This window comes from Fukomys damarensis, unplaced genomic scaffold (genome assembly GCF_012274545.1).
Source record: "Fukomys damarensis isolate Sample0158 unplaced genomic scaffold, DMR_v1.0_HiC HiC_scaffold_37, whole genome shotgun sequence".
Taxonomy (NCBI): Eukaryota; Metazoa; Chordata; class Mammalia; order Rodentia; family Bathyergidae; genus Fukomys; species Fukomys damarensis.
This window is the reverse complement of record NW_022900949.1, coordinates 37,734,577-37,755,274: the sequence shown is the minus strand read 5'-3', so window position 1 is coordinate 37,755,274 and position 20,698 is coordinate 37,734,577. Positions and strand designations below refer to the sequence as shown.

The window sequence follows — 20,698 nt, the reverse complement described above, 5'->3', positions numbered from 1 at the left end:
TTATTTTTTTTTTTTTTTTTTTTTTTGTTAGGGTCAGTAGTTCTTAAGTTCCTAGGACGTGCACTACCTATGGACGCCTTGGGGGCAAAGTGTGGTCAGCTCATCCCTGGAACAAGTGGTTTACTCAGTGGCAAAATATTAAACTGACTCCTTTTCAGGATTATCTGCATCTCTTATACAGTACTCACTAAAGGAAATCCTTATTAATACAGAGGAAAGCACCTATAAATACACAAGATATACAAAGATCTACTTGCAAGTTTTTACAGCACACACAGCAGCCTGATTAATCTCTTAAGCTTCCTACTGAGAAACACAGCAGCCAAGAAGCTAGGGCACTGCACCAAGAAGTGCTATCGAGTGGTCGGGGCTGCTAGTTTTCAAACTTACATGGACGAGAGAGTGCTCAAGTGATTTAAGAAACAGCTGAATGGGTCGGGGATTTAGCTCAGTGGTGCCGCCACCTGCCTCACAAGCACAAGGGCCTGATTTCAATCCCTGGTACAAAAAAAAGAAAGAAAGAAAGAAACAGCTGAAAATGGCAAAACAATTCCTCAAAAAACTTGTTGGACCTTGGGCCAGTTCCCCAGCCACGTATCATAACTAGAAAACTCAGTCACGTGCTACACTGTTCCCCTCTGTTCTTCAGAGATTGTCTTTCAGACACCAGATCAAAAGCAAACTGGGTTAAGAAATCTTGAAGTTGAACACAGTAAGGCAAAAAATTCCAATAGTGACCCAGTTCTCACCTGTGTTAAAACACAAAGGGATCACCACTGATTTCTGCCCTTGAAATGATTCCCCTGGTGAGAGAGAGGACACAGACGACTAGAGAAGGGTTGAAACTGGGTGTTCACAGTGAGTAGCAGCCCACGGAGAAAGTCAGCTGTGGGCGGGTGTGGTGGGGGGGGGCTACAGGAAGGGACAAGGCAGCATCGGCAGGAGGGCCACAATTCTAGAGACAAGGATGAGCCCCAGGAGAAGGGCAAATGGTGTTATGTGCCTGCGATCCCACCACTGAGGGAGGCTGAGGCAGGAGGATCCAAGTGGAATCCAACCTGGGTGACTTCACAAGACCCAAACGAAAAAGTAAAAAGGACTGGGATGAAGCTCAGTGGTGCAGTCCCTGGGTTCAGTATCTACACCTCAAAAGGCAAAGAGGAGGAAGAGGCAGGAAATGGTAGTGCTGGGCACAGTGGCACACACCCATAATCCCAAATGTTGAGGCTGAAGCAAGAGGATCCTGAGCCTAGAAATTTGAGGCCAGCCTGGGCACAGAGAGGAACGTCAGCTCTTTGCTGAAGGGTGGCAATATTTAGGTTCTTATCCTGAAGGCAAGGGGGAGGTACTGAAAGACCATAAGAATAATTTATCTGATTTTCATTTAATGAAGTCATTTTTGTATGGAATCATGCGGTAGCTTGAAAAAGACACACAAAAAAAATTGTAACAGTTCAAGGATAGTAAAAGGTCTTCATTAGAGATGGGGCTGTGAGGGAAAAAGAGGGAAGGTTTCTACGGCTGTTTCTAGATTAACACCCTTAGGCCTGAGCTGTAAAAAGTGGACAGTGGTTGATGGGCAGCAGAAAGCAGGAGGGTGAGTGGAGTGAGTGCGTAGAACCAGGAGACACAGACTGATGAGGCGGGCGGAGTCGGAGACACCAGTGCAAAAGGCTGGAAGGTCCAGGACAGGGTGGGGTGTTAAAGGGATCTAGAGCCCAAGAACTGTCTTAGCATTTCGGGTTAAAACCACACTGTATGGAGACCACTTCCCGAGAACCCACTTTCAGGAGTGGGAACTTTAAGAGCAGAATGAGAAGGCTGGCAGAAGGCAGGATCCTGGGGAAGAGACAGTGCAGGGGCAGGAGGAGCCCCGGGATAGCCGAGATCACTCTGGGGTGCCTCCGAGGTCAGGACGGTGGGCTGGGGCAGGCAGGCTGCAGAGCCTCAGGAGGCTGGGGGGTGCGGAATGGGCACCTGCTTCTGTCTCTGAAGCTCTGGCGGTGGCAGAACACGACAGGAGGTTGTGTTAGCAAGGCACACAGCTCTGCTCTGGCCGCTGTATACAGAGATTACGACTGCGAAATGCTGGGTCAAGCTTCAAAGTAATCAAAAGGAGGATGCAAGAGGGTGTGGTGGGGAAGGTGAGAGGGCCAGAAAAAAGCACCTCCTCCTGTGGTTCCGAAGGGCAAAGGTCAGTGGGGGCTGTCTGGCTTCTGGCCGGTTCTGAGTCACTGGAAGTAGAAGGACTGAGAGAATGCCTATCTGGGTGGCTTTTGTCACCAAGAGGTACAAAGCAAAGCTTAAGGCCTTGGTGCAAGGCACAGGGCCACCAGACCAGAGTATCCATCACCACCTCATGCGAATTCTAGTCCAACCGAGTCCGGCATCATATATGAGGTATGAACGTGGAGGGGGTGCCACCGGGGAAATCAAGGGCTCTGAGCACTTCAGAGGTCACTCCTGAATGCCACGCAAACCATTAAGCTCCTTAGAGCCCCAGCTGGAGCCCTGTGCAACATGACTCATGCCAGACACCCTGCCTGCTGCTCCACTTACAAGGTCTGACAGTGAGACAAACAAGCAAGCAAGTGCACTGGAAACTAAAGGGTGGGGACGGTAAAATATTTCAGAGCACGTTAAATTTTTATACAGTGAAACATTTACCCCGGGGACTGCCAATCCCTGGAGGAGTTGTTCAGGAAGGAGCTCCCAGGCCCGGGAGGGGAGGTAGAACCCTGTGGCCACTCAGCTCTCAAAAGCTTGTAACCCCTAAACAAATGCTTGCTCTCCCTGGGTCTTTGCTTATTTTTATGATTTCTGAAAGAAAATCTGGGGGAGCTTTATCTACCTAGAACATCGTAACTGAGAATTCATGGTCCCTCTCTTGACCTGAATCTCCTAGGTTTGTAAAGACTACTGAGTAAACAAGTTGTCAATGTGCTCTCCATTCTCCCACCCTGACATCACATACTCCTCCTTCTGATAAACCTCTGTCCAAATTCTATCTTCTCCATACAGCCCACCTTTAACTTTCAACAGGAATGGTCCCCACCAGCACCTCCTGAGCCCCACACAGTGGAGGCAACATACGGACTCCCCAGCACCCCACAGTCCATCACACCCACATCATGGGTGGAAAAACTGCCAGCAAGGTTGTGTTCCTTGCCCCAGGTCTCCCTGCATTAGAACCCCATGCTGCACTGCCTGCCAGGAAGCCAGGGGGAGTTCTTTCTATACCTGATTCTTGCTTCTGAGTCACGGAGTCAGTAAAGACATTCAGGACTGGCCAGCAGGCTCACCCTGCTGCAGTGCCCTGCCTAGGCCCCATCTTTCTCCCTGTCTTTTCTCTCCCTCAACTTTAGCCCAGGTAGGATTTTCACCAATACCCAAAATACTTCAAGAGGCAACTCTTTAAAAAAAAAAAAAAAGCACTGCTTCCTCTCCTCAAGGGCATCAGAGTGGGTGCTAAACCCAATTACTTGGGTCTGGGCTCCAAGACCACCAGGGAAGCCATGGGAGGCTTAGACAAAGGAGTCCTCTGCGCTTGCTAAGTGCCCCAGTAAAACAGATGGTGACATCACCCACCACATGATATCACTGTGCACACAAAAGGAGTCAGCACACGTGGAGAAGTCAGAGCAGCTCCCGCACAGGGAGCAGCGGACAGAGCCAGCAGGGCACCACGAGTGACCCTCTTGTCACCTTCCCATTGACGGTACTGTGTGTGGTAACATACTGTGGGGTGCAGAAATGAACAGACACTTCTCAGAAATGCAAACGGCCAAGAGACACATGAAAAGTGCTCAATACCACTGGCCATCAGACAAACGCAAATGAAAACAGTAATGAGAGGCCAGGAATTTGGCTGAAGGGTTCCACCACTGAACAAGAGTGCAAGGGCCGGAGTTGTATCCCTGGTATCAAAAAAAAAAAAAAAAAAATCAACAAACAATACTGAGATTCCATCTTACTCCAGAAAGAATGGCCACCACCAAGAACTGAAATAACAACAAATGCTGAGGGAGGGGCTGCCCTTCTGAGCTGCTGGTGGTAATGTGAACCGGTACAACCACTGTGGAAATCAGTGTGAAGACTCCGTGAAGCCTAAAACTAGAAATTCCATTAGATCCAGCCAGTTCCCTGCTATCTTGCCCTAGAGAGTTAAAGACGTCACACGCATATCCATGTTTACAGCAGCACATCTCGGAAGCAGCCTGCATGTCCACCAACAGGTGAACAGATTTTTTAAAAAAATGGAGCATTACTCTGACATCAAGAAAGAAACTGAGTCATCTGTAGGAACACAGACGCACATTGAGGCCACAATGCTAAGTGAAATAAATCAGACACACGAGCTCAATTACCACACGGATTCGCTTGACTTCAAATGGAAATGTTAATTACCCTGATTTATCGGTACACACTGCACACATGTAACTGAAATGTCATCATGGATTCGTTAATTTAATTGATACACATAATTTAGTCAAAAATATGTTTTCATTTAGCTTACATATTGATTCACATTTTAAAAACCGTTTAAAGAAAAAAAAAGTAATAACAATAACAAACAACGTTTAAGGAGCTAGAAATTCTGGCTATCCTGATTTTATCATTACTGCACAATGTACCCTATAAACATGCACAACTGAGGTAATAAGTTCTAGTAAGTAATTTTAAAAGCTGGGTTTCCAAGGAAAAGCAGAGTCCATAAAGCTTAAGGCTATAAAAAACGCCTGCGAGGAAGATAGAGAACATTTTCCTTTCTTAATTCATGCAGCTCAAGTCAAAGCTTCAAATTCTTGCCCAGTGTAATCCCAGAATTCTATTATTTGTAAATTGGAATTAAAAAAAAAAAAAAAACTAAAGTGATTTACTTGAAGTACAGAGCTGGAAACAGGACCTCTAATTACTTAAATACTGAGGCCCCTAGATTAAAACGTTCAATCTCAAAACCCTCCAGCCCAGGGGATTAAAGAGATTAGAGTGGCTTGACAAAGTATCATGGGGTTAGGAGAAAAAGCAGAGAAAGTAGGCCAAGCTGGAACAGGGAAGAAAATGGAGTTCCAGAGAAAACCAGTTGTGGACCCTGAACTTGGATGGCGAAAGGAGGACTTTGTCAATCTAGTGATTTCAACCTTTTGTTTCTTGTTTTGGTTTGGTTTTTTTAAGATGGAGTCTGACCACGTAGTTCAGGCTGACCTTGAGCTCACTATGTGGCCCAGGCTGGCCTCAAACTCATGGCTATCCTCCTGCTTCTGCCTCCTGAGTGCAATTCCAACCTTTAAAGAAAGGAACAAAATTAATATAAAAATAGCAGCTTATAGAGTTCTTAGAAAATGAAATGTGAACATACTGCAAAAACAACCTTGGAAAATAATGATTTTTCAAATACCATAGCTCCTGGAAACTGGAGAGGAAAAAATCCAAGGCCAAACAAGAAAGTCTGTTATGATAACAAGAACTGGGATCATCTCTTAGGAGGAATTTCATTGAAATGTCTCAGAAGTATTGGTCACCTCATCAAATAGCCAAAATCAAAACCTCTAACTTAGGCATCAACAAGACTCCCTTTGGAATATCTAGCTTTTTGTCCCCAAAGACTATCATTTGGCTCAAAATAAAACACAATTAATCTAGAGAAGAGCTAAAATGACTAGAGAGAACACGTAGTCCAGGCAGATTCAAAGGCGTACACAACTCTGGCTTGGCAGTGAGTACTGGAGAGACCCATGGGGATCCAATATCCATCCGCAAAGATCAAGTGTGAAAACAATAGGGAGGAACAGGAATTTCTTATCCTGGTACCAAATGTACTTCTGGCATTTTTGAGAAGGAACAGAAAGTAGAAAACAATTCCAATTAATACCACCCAGAAAGACCTTCCCATTTGAATTTTAAGCTTTCCTCTTGAGCTGCTGTAAGCAATTTTACTCTTTACGAGTTTTACAAACTCGTTTCCAGCAATTTTAGAGCTTTGCAAAAGTATCTCTGCCTGTATTAAAACGATTCCTTCAGCATTTAAAGTATTTTTCAAAAGCTTGCCAGGTTCCTACACTGAAAGTGGGAGCCTTCACGCAGCATAAACCGACAAGTTTCTGGGCAAACTGAAGATCTGGCTTTGTTTCGTTTTTAACCTAAATTCTCTAGCTTGTAAATATTAGTTTCAAGGGCAAACAGGAAAGAAAAACACATTATACAGGTAAAACAAAAGGGCTAGCAGACCTAACCCAGCCTTAGGGGGCCTATCTGCAGCTTCTGCCCAAAGCATCTGCCCATCCCTTGCTACTATTTTTAAAACTTCTATATTTAGAGGTCTGCCTGATGGAATCAGATCTAAAGTGGCTGTACAAGTTCAGTAACCCTTATCCAAAATAGCTAGAATCAGTCCTGTTTTGATTTCAGAGACTTTGAGGATTTTAGAATATTTGCATGTGCATGAGATTATTTTGGAGTCAGGACTCAAGTCTAAGCACTACATTTGTTTCATATACATACCTTCTATGTACTACCTGGAGGCAATTTTATATATTTTTTGGTACACCTGCATTTTGATTGCAACCATCTGTCAGGTGAGGTGAGTGTAGAATTTACTTGTGGCATCAGGATGGTATCCAAACATTCTGGGCGCTGGAAGATTTCAGACTTTCAGATTATGGATGTTTTACTTGTAATAGCATAATAAAAATATTCTTTAAATAATGTCCTGAAAAGCTAAATAAGATTGTATCGGAATATTCTACTTTATGCAGAAACTTTTGAAGAGCTGGAAGAAAACACAAGCTCTGGAGGAAGAGAACATGGGAATTTGACCCAGAGTCCCCCGTGGGGGAATCGCCATCCAGTAGCAGTGAGTCCTAACTACCTAAAACTCTGCATTTCCAGGCTATGAGAACAAATTTCATGAGATCACAGACAGAGATCCTTCAACCCATGTAGGAGAGGGTCTGGGAATTTTTTTTAACAATATGTATTTCTAGCCAGACGTGGCAGCACCTGCCTGTAATCCCAGCACCCAGGAGGCTGAGGCAGGAGGATCGCTGAGTTCGAGACCAGCCTGAGCTACATAGTGAGTTCCAGGTCTGTTTCAACTGCATAGTGAGACCCTGTCTCAAACAAACAAACAACCCTCCACAAAAACAATATGTATTTCCAGCCAGGTGTGGTGGCACACCCTGTAATCCCAGCATTCTGGAAGGCTGAAGCAGAAGAGTTATAATATAACAGCCTAGCCTGAACAATCTAGCAACTCAGCAAGACCCTGGTGGGAGGGGGCCTGTGGCCCCAGAGCAAAAAGCCTTGGGTTCAATCCCCAGTACCACATTTAAAAAACAAACTACAGGGCTGGGGATTTAGCTCTGTGGTCCCCACTGCCTGCCTCACAAGCACAAGGACCCAAGTTCCATCCCCAGTACCAAACAAACACAAACACAAACTACAAAAACCGCCATCACTGCGTACTTCTAACAGGCTTCCTCAAGTAATTCTGCTGTGCAGATAAGGTTCAGAATGAATGAAAATGGCCTGGGATCTTCAGTCCTGGTTTACGACTCAGAATACCTTGGGACATTTCTGTACCAGCCACTGGCATTCACTGTCCCCTCTGCTTAGGACACAAAGCAGCTTCATCCTCCCACCCGCCCAACCACAGAGTGAGATTCCCTCCCTGATTCTGTCACAGGCCCTGGCTCCCAGTTTCCCAACTAGCACTTATCAGACTTCATACACACTGATCTGAGGGCTATTTGGATAACGCTTGCTCCCAGCAGGAGAGTTGGGGTCCACTGTGTTAACTGGGCTTCAGAAGGCAGGGGCCGCTGTGTGGTTCTGTCAGTTGCTGAAGTGCCAGTGCGTCCGTGAGGGTGAGCAGTTCAACTCTAAGTGGGCACTAGACACATCGCTGCCTCCACACACCCAAAAAGGAGGGCGCCTAGCTCTCTAGATCATTTCATAACAGGAAGTCCCTCTTCCTGAGGTTTACACGAACAGGACAGCTAAACGAGGAGCTAGGAAAGAATGTGCTGCACACACAAATGCAAAGTGATTCACTGTCACACTGTTTTCCACTGGCGTTTAATTCAGCATTGGCAGGCAGCTCCCTGAAAACGGAAGGCTCAACTGGAGCACCACAACGAAATGAAGTGCTCAGCCGAGAGCCCAGGTCTACTGGGCAACACTGAGGTAAGTGACCCCACAGGTTATCAGGAGATTCCTCCAGGGAAAGAGCAGCTGCCGTAGGGAAGTCAGCCACAGTCAGAGCCTGATTCATCTGGACAGGAAACACGGTGTACCTGACCACTGCCAGTTCCTGCTGGTGGCGCTTTAATACCTACAGTATAAAAACAAACCCCAGTCTGAACATTTCTCCAGGGCTGGACTTCTATCTACGACCACCAGGGTGTCATGGCTACCCGGATGTAGCAGCATCTAAAACTTCCTCCATCAGAGCCTAGGTTTTCCAGCTTGTTCCCATCTCAGTAGCTGCCACTGTTGTAATACCATCACCTTTCATATAAAGGCTTCCAGCCTCACTGATACTTTGCTGTGCCTGACCTCCAGCTCCATCACCTTCAACCAACCACCAAGCTCTCTCGATGCCTCTTCAGTGACAGCGTCCTCAGAGCTGTCTCCCTGCCTTTGCCCTTGCCCTGCTAACCCATTCTCCACCCAGGAGCTGGTGGTCAGTAAGTTGCCCCCATGCTCAAATCCTCACTCCCCTCGGTCACACCCGGATCACACCTACGAGCCTCGTACGCCTCACTCCGCCCATGCCTGCTCTCACCTTGCATCACCCCTCTCTCCCAGTCCAGCCACACTCTCCTCCTTCTTACTTCTTAGACTTTGCACTTCCCGTTTCTTGGCCTGAAATGAATGCCTCTTCTAACTGCACAGCTGCCTCGTGTTCTGAGTGCACATCCTGGGAAGGGGATTGTGCCGGCCACCCTTCTTAAGGTGGATCCTCTGCTTCTCCACTCTCGGCACCCTTCTGCTTACGTCCTGAGGCATTCTCAAAGCCTCAGCTTTGGTTTACAGACCAATTATCAATCCTCCCATCAAAACACAAGTTCTAAGAGAAGGGCCCTGTCTGCCCTGATTTCAGCTACAAAACCACGGCCTTTCAGAGTGTGTGGCATACTGTGAGGTTACTACCAGCGGTAAAGAGATACTAATCATAGAAGAAAAGATGTGGAGTTAAGAAACATAAGAAATCAAACGGACTCTACCCTCCCCCAAGGCTCTACCTTAGGTTCAGTCTAAGAGACAAAGTCCAACTCTGCTGGTCAAAAATATACACATGGGAGCCGGGCATGTTGTTCAGTGGTATGGTACTTAGCTGGCACCAAGGCTCCAGCTTTGACCAAGTACTGCAAAAGCCAAAAACAATGACAAATGTACATACCACCACCACCTCTGGATTCAGTGCCACCGAAAAGGTATCAAGGTAGAAGACCAAGGAGGGGTGTTCCTAGCTCTGGCTACAATACTAGCAATATCTTTTAGCAAAATTCAATGACTTCTCTTAGACCTTATACACACAATAAAAAGGCGGTATCTCTAAACTGAGAGCATTCTTGTCAGCGTAGTTTGGTATCCCACCTGTGTCCTGTGTCCAAACACACATGTCCTCCCCACGCTGCTGAGCCATAGGGTCCACACTCACTGTCACCCCCAAGAGAAAGTGGGGTGTAGAGCAGGTTCCACAGCTGGAGAGGTGAGTCCCGCTGCCCTCAGCAAGGTCACACTGCGTGCTATTCTATGTCACCCCACTGACCCAGACAGACACTCTCAGAGAAAACAAAGTCAGACTTCTGTGGTCCAGGCCTCTAGTGAGTCAGAATACTGACCTTTTGGTAATTTTTTCCTGTAGACTCTTGGGAAGGACTAAATTTTCACTGTGAGAATGACTTATCCCAGAAAAGAATATACTGTCTTAAGGTACCAATTAAAATATCAAACCAAGCACTTCCTTGGAGGTGAAAGCACGGGAATCAGGTAAAGAATTCACATCTGTGTAGCTTGAAGATGAAGGAACTCCAAAAATAAAAGGTGACTTTCGTATTTGGGTTTATTTTCAAGGAAGCCGTGGGGACAATGGGACACACAGCAAAATCAAGTCACCCTCAGAGAGCTAGGAAAGCAACTAGGCTGAGCGAGGGCCCAAGGAAGCCAGCAGCAGAGCACACACGGCGCCTCCTCTGCCTCTCCGCCTGCTGTCGCCTGCCTTCCTCCCCTGCCCGTCCCTCTGGCCCAGCCGTATTTTAGCCCAGGATGAGCCGATGTGCCACTGTCCTACACCCTGTTTACTGCTCTGGGTTTCATTTCCTGCTTTTCTCAGTCCCATCTCTATGCTTTCGTTGGGCCCACCAGAAAACGGAACTTTTGATATTTGAAGTTCAATCTATATTTTTTAAAAATCTCAGTAACGAACTCATTGGGTTGTGTGTCAACAGAAAACTAATGCTGCATCTGTGAAACATGAGATCTGTGTTAAAAAGCTAAACCAAATCCAAAATCTCGCCAGAAAAAATAAACCTAAAACCAGCCTCACGGAGGAGGCAGTGTCCTGGCTCCTGATGTACTCGCGCTCCCTCGGCGTCCCTTGGCAGGTCACCTGAGCCTGCCTTCCGTCTGCCTTGGCCCTGCGGCTCACCCTTCTGTCACCCACAGCACCCCGGGTGATGGGGCCCTAGCGTGGGCCAGGGGACAGCAGGGACGAGCCGGCCTCTTCTTAAGAAGCCGGGTCTCAGGAACCAACCCCGGAGGACCCCACCCACTTCGACTCCTCTCCTCAGAAAACAGGAGTGACCATCTAACCTGGGCCTGTGTCTGTAACACACAGGAAACAACCAGGGCTTTCATACCTGAGCAAAGATCCACCCAGCTCCTCCCCCAACCCCACCCAGGACAGCACTCTCACTAATCTGGTCCTTTGTTTTAAAGCAACTTTTCAGTTATCAAGTGTTCTGAAAAAGGAAACGTTAAATCGTGCCCTTCTGTGTTTCTTTAACTGGGAAGACACAATAGATCCTATTGGATCAACGCAGCAAGAAAACCCACGAAGCTCCTCACTGTCTGAGGAGGCAGGATCTGCTCTACTCTGCTCCTGCGGCACAGCACATGGTGTCTGGGAAAGGCTCACTGTACGGCCCTCCCCAAGCTGCAGGGGGGTACAGCTCTGCCGCCTTGGTCAGCTGGTCAGCTCCACCATTCGCTTTACTTTTCCCTCAAGCCAAAGTCACACTCTGAGGCCATCCAGGAAGTCTCACAGCTCAAGAGCGGAGGATGAAACAAAGCTGACACTGGAGGGGTAAGTTCTTCCCTTGAACATCAGTGTTCTTTTTCCAGCAAAGGTTCTGACATTTTTTTTTAAGAACTTACCTTCTGGTGTTAAGTAAACCCAAAACTCAGGTGGTACAAATGTCTTTGAGTAATGGATATGCAGAACAGAGTGTTTATACAATAGAGCTAACTAAACCACAGACTTTACCATTAACAGACTCACTTAAAGCTCACTTCAGGCAGCATGGTAGCATTCATCCTACTTTCAGCGCTCAGGAAGCTGAGGCAGGAAGATTCCTGTGAGTCTGAGACCAGCCTGCGCTACATAATGAGTTCAAGACCAGTCTGCACTACACAGTGAGAGTCTGTCTCAAATGACCAAAAATTAATTGAATTATTTCATTTTGCACTATTAATCTCAATTTTAGAGTAACTAGTACTACCTTAAAATTTCACTGGAGGATGAGTTCTGCTTCTCTTCTTTCAAACACAACACTGCCACTTAAGAACAAAAGAAATTCTTTTCTTGGTTTAAAAAATACAATCTTTTGTTACTTTCAAACTTCACAGTTGAATAACATTCTGTATTATACTTGTGACTCACTCTCAAGATGTCATTACACACCCACTCTTCTTTTTTGGGGGATAAATAAAAAATATTAGAACAGAGCTTTAATTTCAAAATTCTTTACACTTCTTGGGGAATGACTCTTAAAAAAAAAATAAAGGCTTTCTCTTCAACATTTTGACATCTTAATTTTACTTTTTTATGGCTTAGGACTCATGGAGGGTAAGGAAGTATTAGCCAAAAATGCTTTTCTTCACTTTCATGAAGAAGCCTGTGTTTCCCTCAAACAAACAAAAAGCCAAACCTTCCTGTAAGGCTAGGAAATGTTCTCTATCTTGATTTGGTAGTGGGCAAAAAGGTGCATACACCAACTGTACGCTCCAGATCTCTGTTTTACTGATTGATACGGACTGATAAAAACTGTTTAAACCTTTGCACAAACTGCATTTCAACATCTAACATCAGTAATACACCTCGGACATGAGTTTTTTATGAGCTAACAAGTTCCCAAAGCAGGCATGGCAGCGTGAACTTGTAATCCCAGCACTTGGAAGGTTGAGGCAGGAGGATCACAAGAGTTTGAGGCCCACAGGTACAGTGAGTTCAGGTCCAGCCTGAACTGCACAGAGAAACCTTGTCTCTAAACAACCAAAACCAAAGCACCAATTTAAAAAAGCTCCTAAATGCAAAGGAATTCCCCACTCCACAGCCAGACTCGCCTTCCGTCCCACCCCACCCGTGTCTCCATTTGTCCTTGCTGCAGAGCTGGCCAGGTGAGAGGCTCCACTCACCTCCACAGGCAGGGCTGGCATCTTCAGCTTGGTGAGCCGGGCCTCAGCAGGCACCTTTGGGCCTACCCTCTCCAAGTTCTGCAGTTTCAGCTTCGGAGACTCATTGGGGGCCTGATCCTGCCCATCCATGGGCCGCACGTAGGCTGTAGGCTTCTGCTGCAGGACCACGCTTTTGGAGGGCAGTGGGGGAGGTGGAAATGTCTGAGGAGGAGGCTGGGGGGCAACCCCAAGGCTGGCTACCACCGCCATGCTGTCCAGAGGGACCTCTTTCTCACAAGTCTTTGAGGCTGGGTCCTTGGGAGACCTGGCTGGGCAGCAGCCTTTACTATTGCTGCCGCTGCCCTGAGCCTTGCCACCTCCTTGTGCCCTGGGGGGTGCTAGGTGGGTGGAATGTATGGGTGACAGGGGTGGCACCGGGGAGGGCAAAGAGGAGATGAAAGGAGAAAGCTCTCCAGCTGGAGTGGCACCTGTCCCAGGGGCACTCAGGTCTCTATTGCCTCTGTGGTCCCCCCTTTTGTGCTGACCAGAGCTGGACCCTTCCTGCCCAAGGTGGTCCTGAGTCAGGTGCTGGCTGTCCAGCGGGCCGTAGCCCTTGGCATGAGGGCCTGGCACTGGGTCCGTTCTCAGCTGCATCATCTTTGGATTGTGGCTGCTGCTACCCATGGAAAGGGGCCTAGGGGCAGAGGTGTGCAAGGGCTGGTGGTGGACACTGGCGTGAAAGGGGCTGGATGGAATGCTGCTCCCCCGCTCGGGAAACAAAGGGCATCTTGGCTTCCCCAGGCGGTTCTCCGAAGCATCCGGGCACTGAGGGTAGGAAGTGATGCTCAGGAACTCCTTCATCTCTTCATAGTTCCCCAGCATGCTCTGTAATCGGCTGGATAGCTCATCACCTTTTGCTGTCTGGGACACAGAAAAGGCAATGGAGTCAGGTACTGGATAAAAATGTCTAAGGAGGAAGAATCATTTAACAACTGTTACGTAATGCCATTAAGGATAGAAAAGCACGGGCCAGGGATTTAGCTCAGTTGTTCCAGTGCCTGCCTCACAAGCACAAGGGCCTAAGTTCGATCCCTGGTACCCCCACGCCAAAAAAAGGATAGAAGCTCAATTTCATATGGAACTTACAGAATCTAACAGTAAAGTTTTAACTCATTTCCTTGTTGAGAAGCCTATCACAGACACACGTTACTAATTACAGACTAACTTTACATAAGAAAACCACAGACTTCAGTAACTCTAACAATATTCAGAGAATTTTCAGATGTTTTCAAAAGCACTCTTGAGGACGAGTTATTTTCAGTTGTGACCCTCATTTGAACTTGTTACACTGAATCATTTGATCAGAGTTCGGTGCTATGAGAGATCAGAGTTGGGTCACGGAGTACACAGCACGCGCACCTTGTAGGGCTCTCCAAAAAGAGGCATCTCTTCAGGAAACTCCTCTTGCTCTTGGTGAGCTTCCTGGTTGCGTCGCTCCTTCTCTCTAACTCGAAGCAGGTTTCTGTCTTCATTGTACAAGCTGTTTCAGATGCCGCAAAAGAACAAAACAACACCATTTATCAGTGCGCAAGTTTTGCTGAGCATGTGTGCGTGTGCGGTGGGAGGTGAAGATAGCTCCGGAAGAAGCAATGGTAGGGATGTCACATACAGTCCTTTAAGCCCAATGGGCACATGGATCACTGGCAGAAAGATTGCCTGGCACGTGCAAGGCAAATACATACATACACCACTAAACACACAAATCCCCTAACCACTCCCAAACCAGGGCTTCAGCCACCAGGCTGTGACCTTCCAGACTCAGGCTCTGGCTCCAGAAACCCAGGTCTTCACTCTGGGCTCCAGCACCATCCTGGATCAGGTCAGGACCAAATCCAAGATGAATTATCTTTTACAGGGACTGTGGGACTCTGGGACTGAGACAAGAAGGATTTTGTACTTTCAGACTGCAAAATACAGGGTAGAAGTAGAAGCATTTCATCTGAAGGAGACAGCAGGATGTAAACTTTAGAAGGGCTGTTTTCCTGGATCTGTATCATACATTTTGGAAGATTAATATCAAAAGGCTTATTTCATAATTAAAAGATTACCAGGTACCCAAAACAGTACTTACTTTATTCCCAGCCTACTCTACTGGGAGTGTCTTGGCATTTATATCCAAAAAGATGATTTTTAGTTCTCATTTCAAATGTCAAGGACGAGAAGACCCAATTATAGAGGTCAGCTCTACCTACGGAGAATGTCTTACGATCTGACTGCCCTACTTAAACTGTATAAAAATGTCTCCTAAATTATTAGCTATGACAGCAAAGGCATTAAAGTACATTCTCTGAGGAACAGGGATGGACTCCAGAGATGCTTCCTGAAAAAGATCAATTTCAGCTCTCCTATAAGCCACAAGCTGCTCCCTGCAGACCCTCATGTGGGATACAGAATAGATAAGAAAAGAAGGATTATAAAAATTCTGTCTTCATAGACCTGCTTCTAGAGGCTCCGCTGAATCCTCCTCCCAGAGGTACGTGAACAAACAGGAAAACACTCCCTTGCTGTGAATGCTGACTTCGTCACCAATCCCAGCCCTGATGTCAGAGGCCTGCCAGCCCCCACCTGGCTCCTGGCTCTTATTTCTCTGACAGGAACCTGGGGATCTCCTGGCTTTCCGCATGTCTGAGTCCTTCTCCTCCAGAATTCCCATGAAAAGAAGCCTGGTCAAAACCCTGATCTGGATCTTGCTTCATCATCCACATCTAAGTGTACAAGTGTTTACAGCTGCAACCTAGAGCAGAATACATTCAAAGACCTTGCTTTGGTATGGAAACCCCTCCACCTAGCACAGATCTGCTCCACATGGTCCTGCTCTACCCCTACAGGACTGCCTCACACATGCTACAAGAACTTGGCACCCATTCCTGCCCAAGTACAAGCAAGGTCAGGGGAGCTCCTTGCTCTATTAATGAAATTCTATGAATGAATAAAATTTTATGCATTCTATGAATGAAATACATTTTTTGCAACTTCTTCCCTTCTTCTTTATCCCAAAGCCTCCAATTTGATAGTCAGTGTGCTGCTTAAAGGCAGAGTCAAATTTTATCTTCATTTCTGGAGAATCTATTACAGAGTGTGCAGCCAGTAAAACATTTGAGTGAGAAAGAAAGGACAAAAGGATGGAAGGAGGAAAGAAGACAAAGGAAGAAGAAACTGCCTTGTTCATTCTTCAAAGATCGAACCTACGTTTAAATACTGAGCTATTTCTCTGGGGTCAGAAACCAAAAGTGGAAATAAGAACTAAAAGGTACAACAGACATTGGGAAACGGGAAGAAAATGTTCAAATGGGAAAGGGAACAAAGGAGGGGGAGGGAGAAAGGAAAGAAAGGACAAGGGGAAAAAAGGAAACTGAAGAAAAAAATGGAAACAAAGCTTTTGTACATAAGGGAGGGAGGCAATGGGGGAAAAAAGTAGCAAGACATGGCATGTACTAGTACAAATTCTTTATGACAAATGTTATAATTATGTGCATCTAAAATGTACGAATAAATGTAAAATTAGAAAAAAAGATGCCACCACAGCAAACTGTCTATTGAAAATGTCTTACTCTTCCTGTCAGTGTGTTATATGGATACCGCATTCAAAGAAACCAAGTTGCCAGTAGTTTCCTTCCTGTACAGCATAGAAAGTACAATTTTCTAAAGGCAAAAGTTAAGATTCCTCTCATAAGCCCATGAGCAAGCATTTCAGGAATTCTTTTATTTAGTGATTTTGCTTATTCCTTTTGTTGATTCAAAAGGACATAAACCATTATAAGCATGCGATCATAGAAGCCACATAAGATAGCTGATCAGGAAATGATTTTTTCCCTTTAAGATTTTTTTTTTTTAAGCCACTTTGGGCCAATCTTAGGCAGAGAGGAGTGCAGCATGCAACTTATCCCCTGTGAGTTGAACTCCAATGCATGTACTCCTGGCTGGAGTTGGACATACTGGCTGGGAGAGGCAGGGGCACACCGGGGGACTGCATCGACTTGGCTACTGAGCAAAGAGAGCTCTTTCTCATCCCTAATGGTGTGAGTTACAGCGGTGGACCCTACAGATTCCCTCACTCCCAGTGCCCACCTTCTCTGGCTCTGAGTTCTAAAGCAGAATTCTGGCCACTTCTGAACAATCCCTGCCTTTGTCTTTGAAAAGGAAACCGAACAGCCAAGTTCTATCTAATGCAGGACTTAACCCTGGGGGTATGGGTAAGTAGTAACTCAGCAGTCTTCGTAGGGTCCTTGCTTAATTCTGACATCAATGCCAAACTCAATTTCCTTACACAAAGACACAGTGGTTGTAAATTACTGAAATATCTCTGAATAGACAGCTCAGCCTCATCTCAGTACCAGTCAGGCTCTACCATATATGTGGATTTCTATTCTGATATAATGACAACTGTTATGGAAATAACAGAGAGGGGGAGGCAATTAAGCCACCTGGTTATCAGATTCCTAATGGTGAGGCAGAGGCAGGGAGATTTTGAGTTCAAGGCCAGTCTGGGCTATACAGCAAGATCCTGTCTCAAAAGAACAAGCAAACAAAAACCCACAGGAAAAAGTTCTAACAGTGGCTTACTACTATGTGATTTTAAAATCAAGGGGTCCCCCCACATAAGAAATCCTATTCCATTAAGGATTCTGGTTAATCAGCAATTAACTTGATTTGTTTAGAAATATTAAAAGAACCCCACACCAATATTCTGTCAGGAGACAGAATTCCTAATGTTCAGAGTAACTCTGAATGATTTTTCTTTAACTCATCATCATTCTTCAACTGAAAATCTTTTAAGTGGCAAGGTAAGTGATGAAGGTCACTGTCTGTTAGGGTGGGTTAATGAGGCCCCGACTTTGAGAACTTGCTCTCACCCCTCTGTGTCTGGGGACTTCCAGGCAGTGCTCAACCAAGGCCGGGAGTGTATACAGGAAGCCAGCGAGGCCTGGCCCTGCTGCCTCCTTGGAGCCAACAGGCTTTGGCGAACTGCCGTGAGGAGACTTGTGTTCCGCCTCTCTCTTCACCTGCTGCAAGTCTGCAATGGCCTTGGGTAGTGCCGGCAAACCTTTTAAAGCTTTCAATGGTACAAAGAGTGTGCCACAGGTTCACCCACTGGCTCAGGGAATGGTTTATCAAAAGTTCCCAGGCACAATTTTTCAGGAATATTTTCTTTTTCTCGGTTCCATTTTGCAATCAAGGAAAATTCAAATGAAAAACACAAACAATTCACGCCATGAGTGAACCTTTTTGTTCAGTCTATAATGCAATCACTGTTTTCAAACCAAGGTGCTAGCACTGAGGAGGTGGGTGGAAAAAATTTAAAGGAGGGGATTTTGAGGGAGCAGCCAATGTCCTACATGATTCACAAGCTCTGTAATTACCTCTGAATAATTACAAGTTCACTATCATTTTAATTAAAGGTAACCTTTCTCTCTCCCTGCATGGAGAAAAGAGGACTTTCACTCTCACACACACAGAATAACCTCACACCAGGGCCAAGACTGAGCACAGGTCCTCACAGAGCCACACAGACCACACAGAATGGAGTGAGTTTCAAGTTCTCCCAGCCAATGTCCACACAGCAGGGCACATAAGAAGTGTTCCCAAGCTTTAGGGAGCATCACAGTCACAAAGAGGACTCAGAGATCCAGAGTCTCCATTCACAGATCTGAGGCAGGGCCTGAGTTGTGCATGGTGAACAAGCTTTTGGGTTCTGGGGGGTAAGAAGAATGTGCTCTTTCAGGGGGCTTAGCACTGAGGAAAACAGCAGGCTGAGGACTGGCCACTTTTGGTTTCCTCAGCTAGTGCTGATTCAGGCAGCCCACGTCAGTCTCCGCGCAGGTCTCATGGCCCAGGGAGAGCAGAAGCATCGACCCCTTTTCCAAGGAGAAAAAACAAGCCTCCACTATTCACTCACCTGTAAGGGCAGGCCAGGAAATTTGAAGCTGTTCTCAATCGCAGCTCCGCTATCAAGGCTCTGGGCCTGTATTAATGAACAGGGCTAGGAAGAGCAAGGTGTGCTGCTTATAACCACTCACAACCACAGTCTCAGGGAGGTCTGAGTTGTGAGATGACAGCTGAGGAGTACCCCGCCAGCAGATACGGATGCTGGGTTCCGCACACCCGTACAGGCCTGTCCTGGACTAAGGATGTCAGGCAATGCTCAGAGTATAGGGAGGCGAACTGCAGACTGTGGCTCCTCAACTCAAACACTGTGCTGCAATTCTTATTGTAGTTTTTTTTGTTTGCTTGTTTAATTTACAGAATTGTGGGTACTGGCCCCATAATAACCTCTGGGCTCAAAAGCCATCTCTAATGTGTTGAGAGCCTCTTTACATTGATTTCCTTCCAGCAGGCTGGAAATAACCCTGCAGCAAAGCAGCCATAACAGGCCAGGGATTTCGCTCAGTGGTTCCAACGCCTGCCTAGGGCAAGGTCCAGAGTGCAATCCCAGGTACAAAAAAAAATGCAGCCCCAACAGTCCATTAACATCGTACAGCTGCCTAAGCCACAATGGGGCCCTCGATGCCAGCCCTCTGGTCGGCCCAGGAGCATCCACCCCACCCTGAGGAGGGAAAACATGAAGCTACCTGGTGGGGTGGAAAACAGCTGCTCCCAATCCCAGGTTACACACTGACGTCTCCCGAGGAGGCACAAAACCTGAGCTCCCCTAGACACCCAGAGGTTCCACGGTCTCCCGAGATGGGGAGCAACTCATAGTAGCCATGCCTGGCCTTCAGATCGTGCGCTCCCACCTGCTGTCTTCCAGGGTTACCACGATGCATCCCGAAGACCTCCACAAGAACTCAGCAAACCACCTCCTACACCAAGCATTCCTTTTAGATTAAGTGAACAGGAAGGACCACGGAAGAAGCCGCAGGCTCCATCTCCAAGGCCTGGAGAAGAGCAGAAGGGCACAGGCTGGCTGCATGGCCTGTGCCACCGACATTATCGACAGAATGCGCAGAGGTCTGAGGAAAGAAGCTGTGAAGAATCTGAAACAGTCAGCACGCCCTCACCATCTGAGAGGAATGCAGAGCCACCTGCCCAGCAGGGGCACAGCCGCTCGTCAGCCTGTGCCTGGAGGCAGGGTGGAGCTATGTACACCAACTCTTGCACCAGCCGGGGATGGTGATCTGAAGTAGTCACCGCTCTGCAAGTGTCCAAGTGCCAGTGGCTCCTTCTTCTCTCTCCTCTGCCCCAGTGTAGGAGTGAGAGAAGACGGGATCAGAAGGGCCCAGGCTAGACTGGAGCTGTGGCAGCACCCTGGTCCGCTGTCGCCTCCTTGAGACACCTTCCCTGAGCTGGAGCCCACAAGCCCTGCTGCTAAACTAGGTTGTGACGCAGGGCACTGAGTGCCATTTGGCTCCCGTGGCAACTCCAGCCCAAGGGGCCAGCTGTCACAGTTGACTGCCCAGTCATCACCCTGACTGGCCACTTCATACAGGCCTTTCTCTGACAGATGCCACCAATCCCTCCAGAATTTACGTTTAAAATTTTAATTCTCCTGTGGAGAACTGAGGGTAATCTCTCCAAGGTACTCATCTCTGTGTGCATGGAAGAGACGAAGAGTCAAAAGGAAACCCTGAGATCAACAGTGTATGTGAAGTCTGGCAAGATCAGGTCTTCCTGCTGTCTGAGAAGCACTCTGCCATTCTGATTTGAATACAGAAAGAAAAAGGCACAAAAATGAGAACGAAGATCTGTCATGTAAAGGTACAAGATCCCAATAATGAATGTAACTGTACTGTATACCTAAAATGTACCAATAAACGCAATAAAAAGAAAAAAAAAGAAAGAAAAAGGCAGCGCACAAAACCTTTCAGCTTAAGAATGGCAACACATTCTTAAGAATGGCAAGAAAGAGAAGAAAAGGACAGGATGCTTGCAGGTGAAACTTTTCCATCCCAGAAACCCTCCCTTTAACTTAAGCCCATCTTTCAGCCCTCTATTTCCAGGTTCCCTATTCCCTACAACATCAGAAACGCCAATGTCCTTTAAAGCACAGTATTAATTTGCCACTAAACTGTATCTCTCC

The 20,698-nt window shown here is 46.7% G+C and overlaps 1 protein-coding gene across 7 annotated transcripts in view; it reads right to left on the bottom strand.

The window, feature by feature from the left end:
* Positions 1 to 20,698, bottom strand: part of Aff1 (AF4/FMR2 family member 1) — a 152,144-nt gene that overhangs the window by 65,800 nt on the left and 65,646 nt on the right. For 6 of the 7 annotated variants that reach the window (XM_010606726.1, XM_010606721.1, XM_010606723.1 and 3 more), the window contains exons 2-3: positions 14,041 to 14,161; positions 12,643 to 13,542 (exon numbers count right to left, since the gene is read on the bottom strand). In XM_010606726.1, the coding sequence (XP_010605028.1) occupies positions 12,643 to 13,542; positions 14,041 to 14,161 (1,021 nt within the window). The remainder of the gene's footprint in view (positions 1 to 12,642; positions 13,543 to 14,040; positions 14,162 to 20,698) is intronic. The other variant, XM_019204944.2, reaches the window with a different exon arrangement.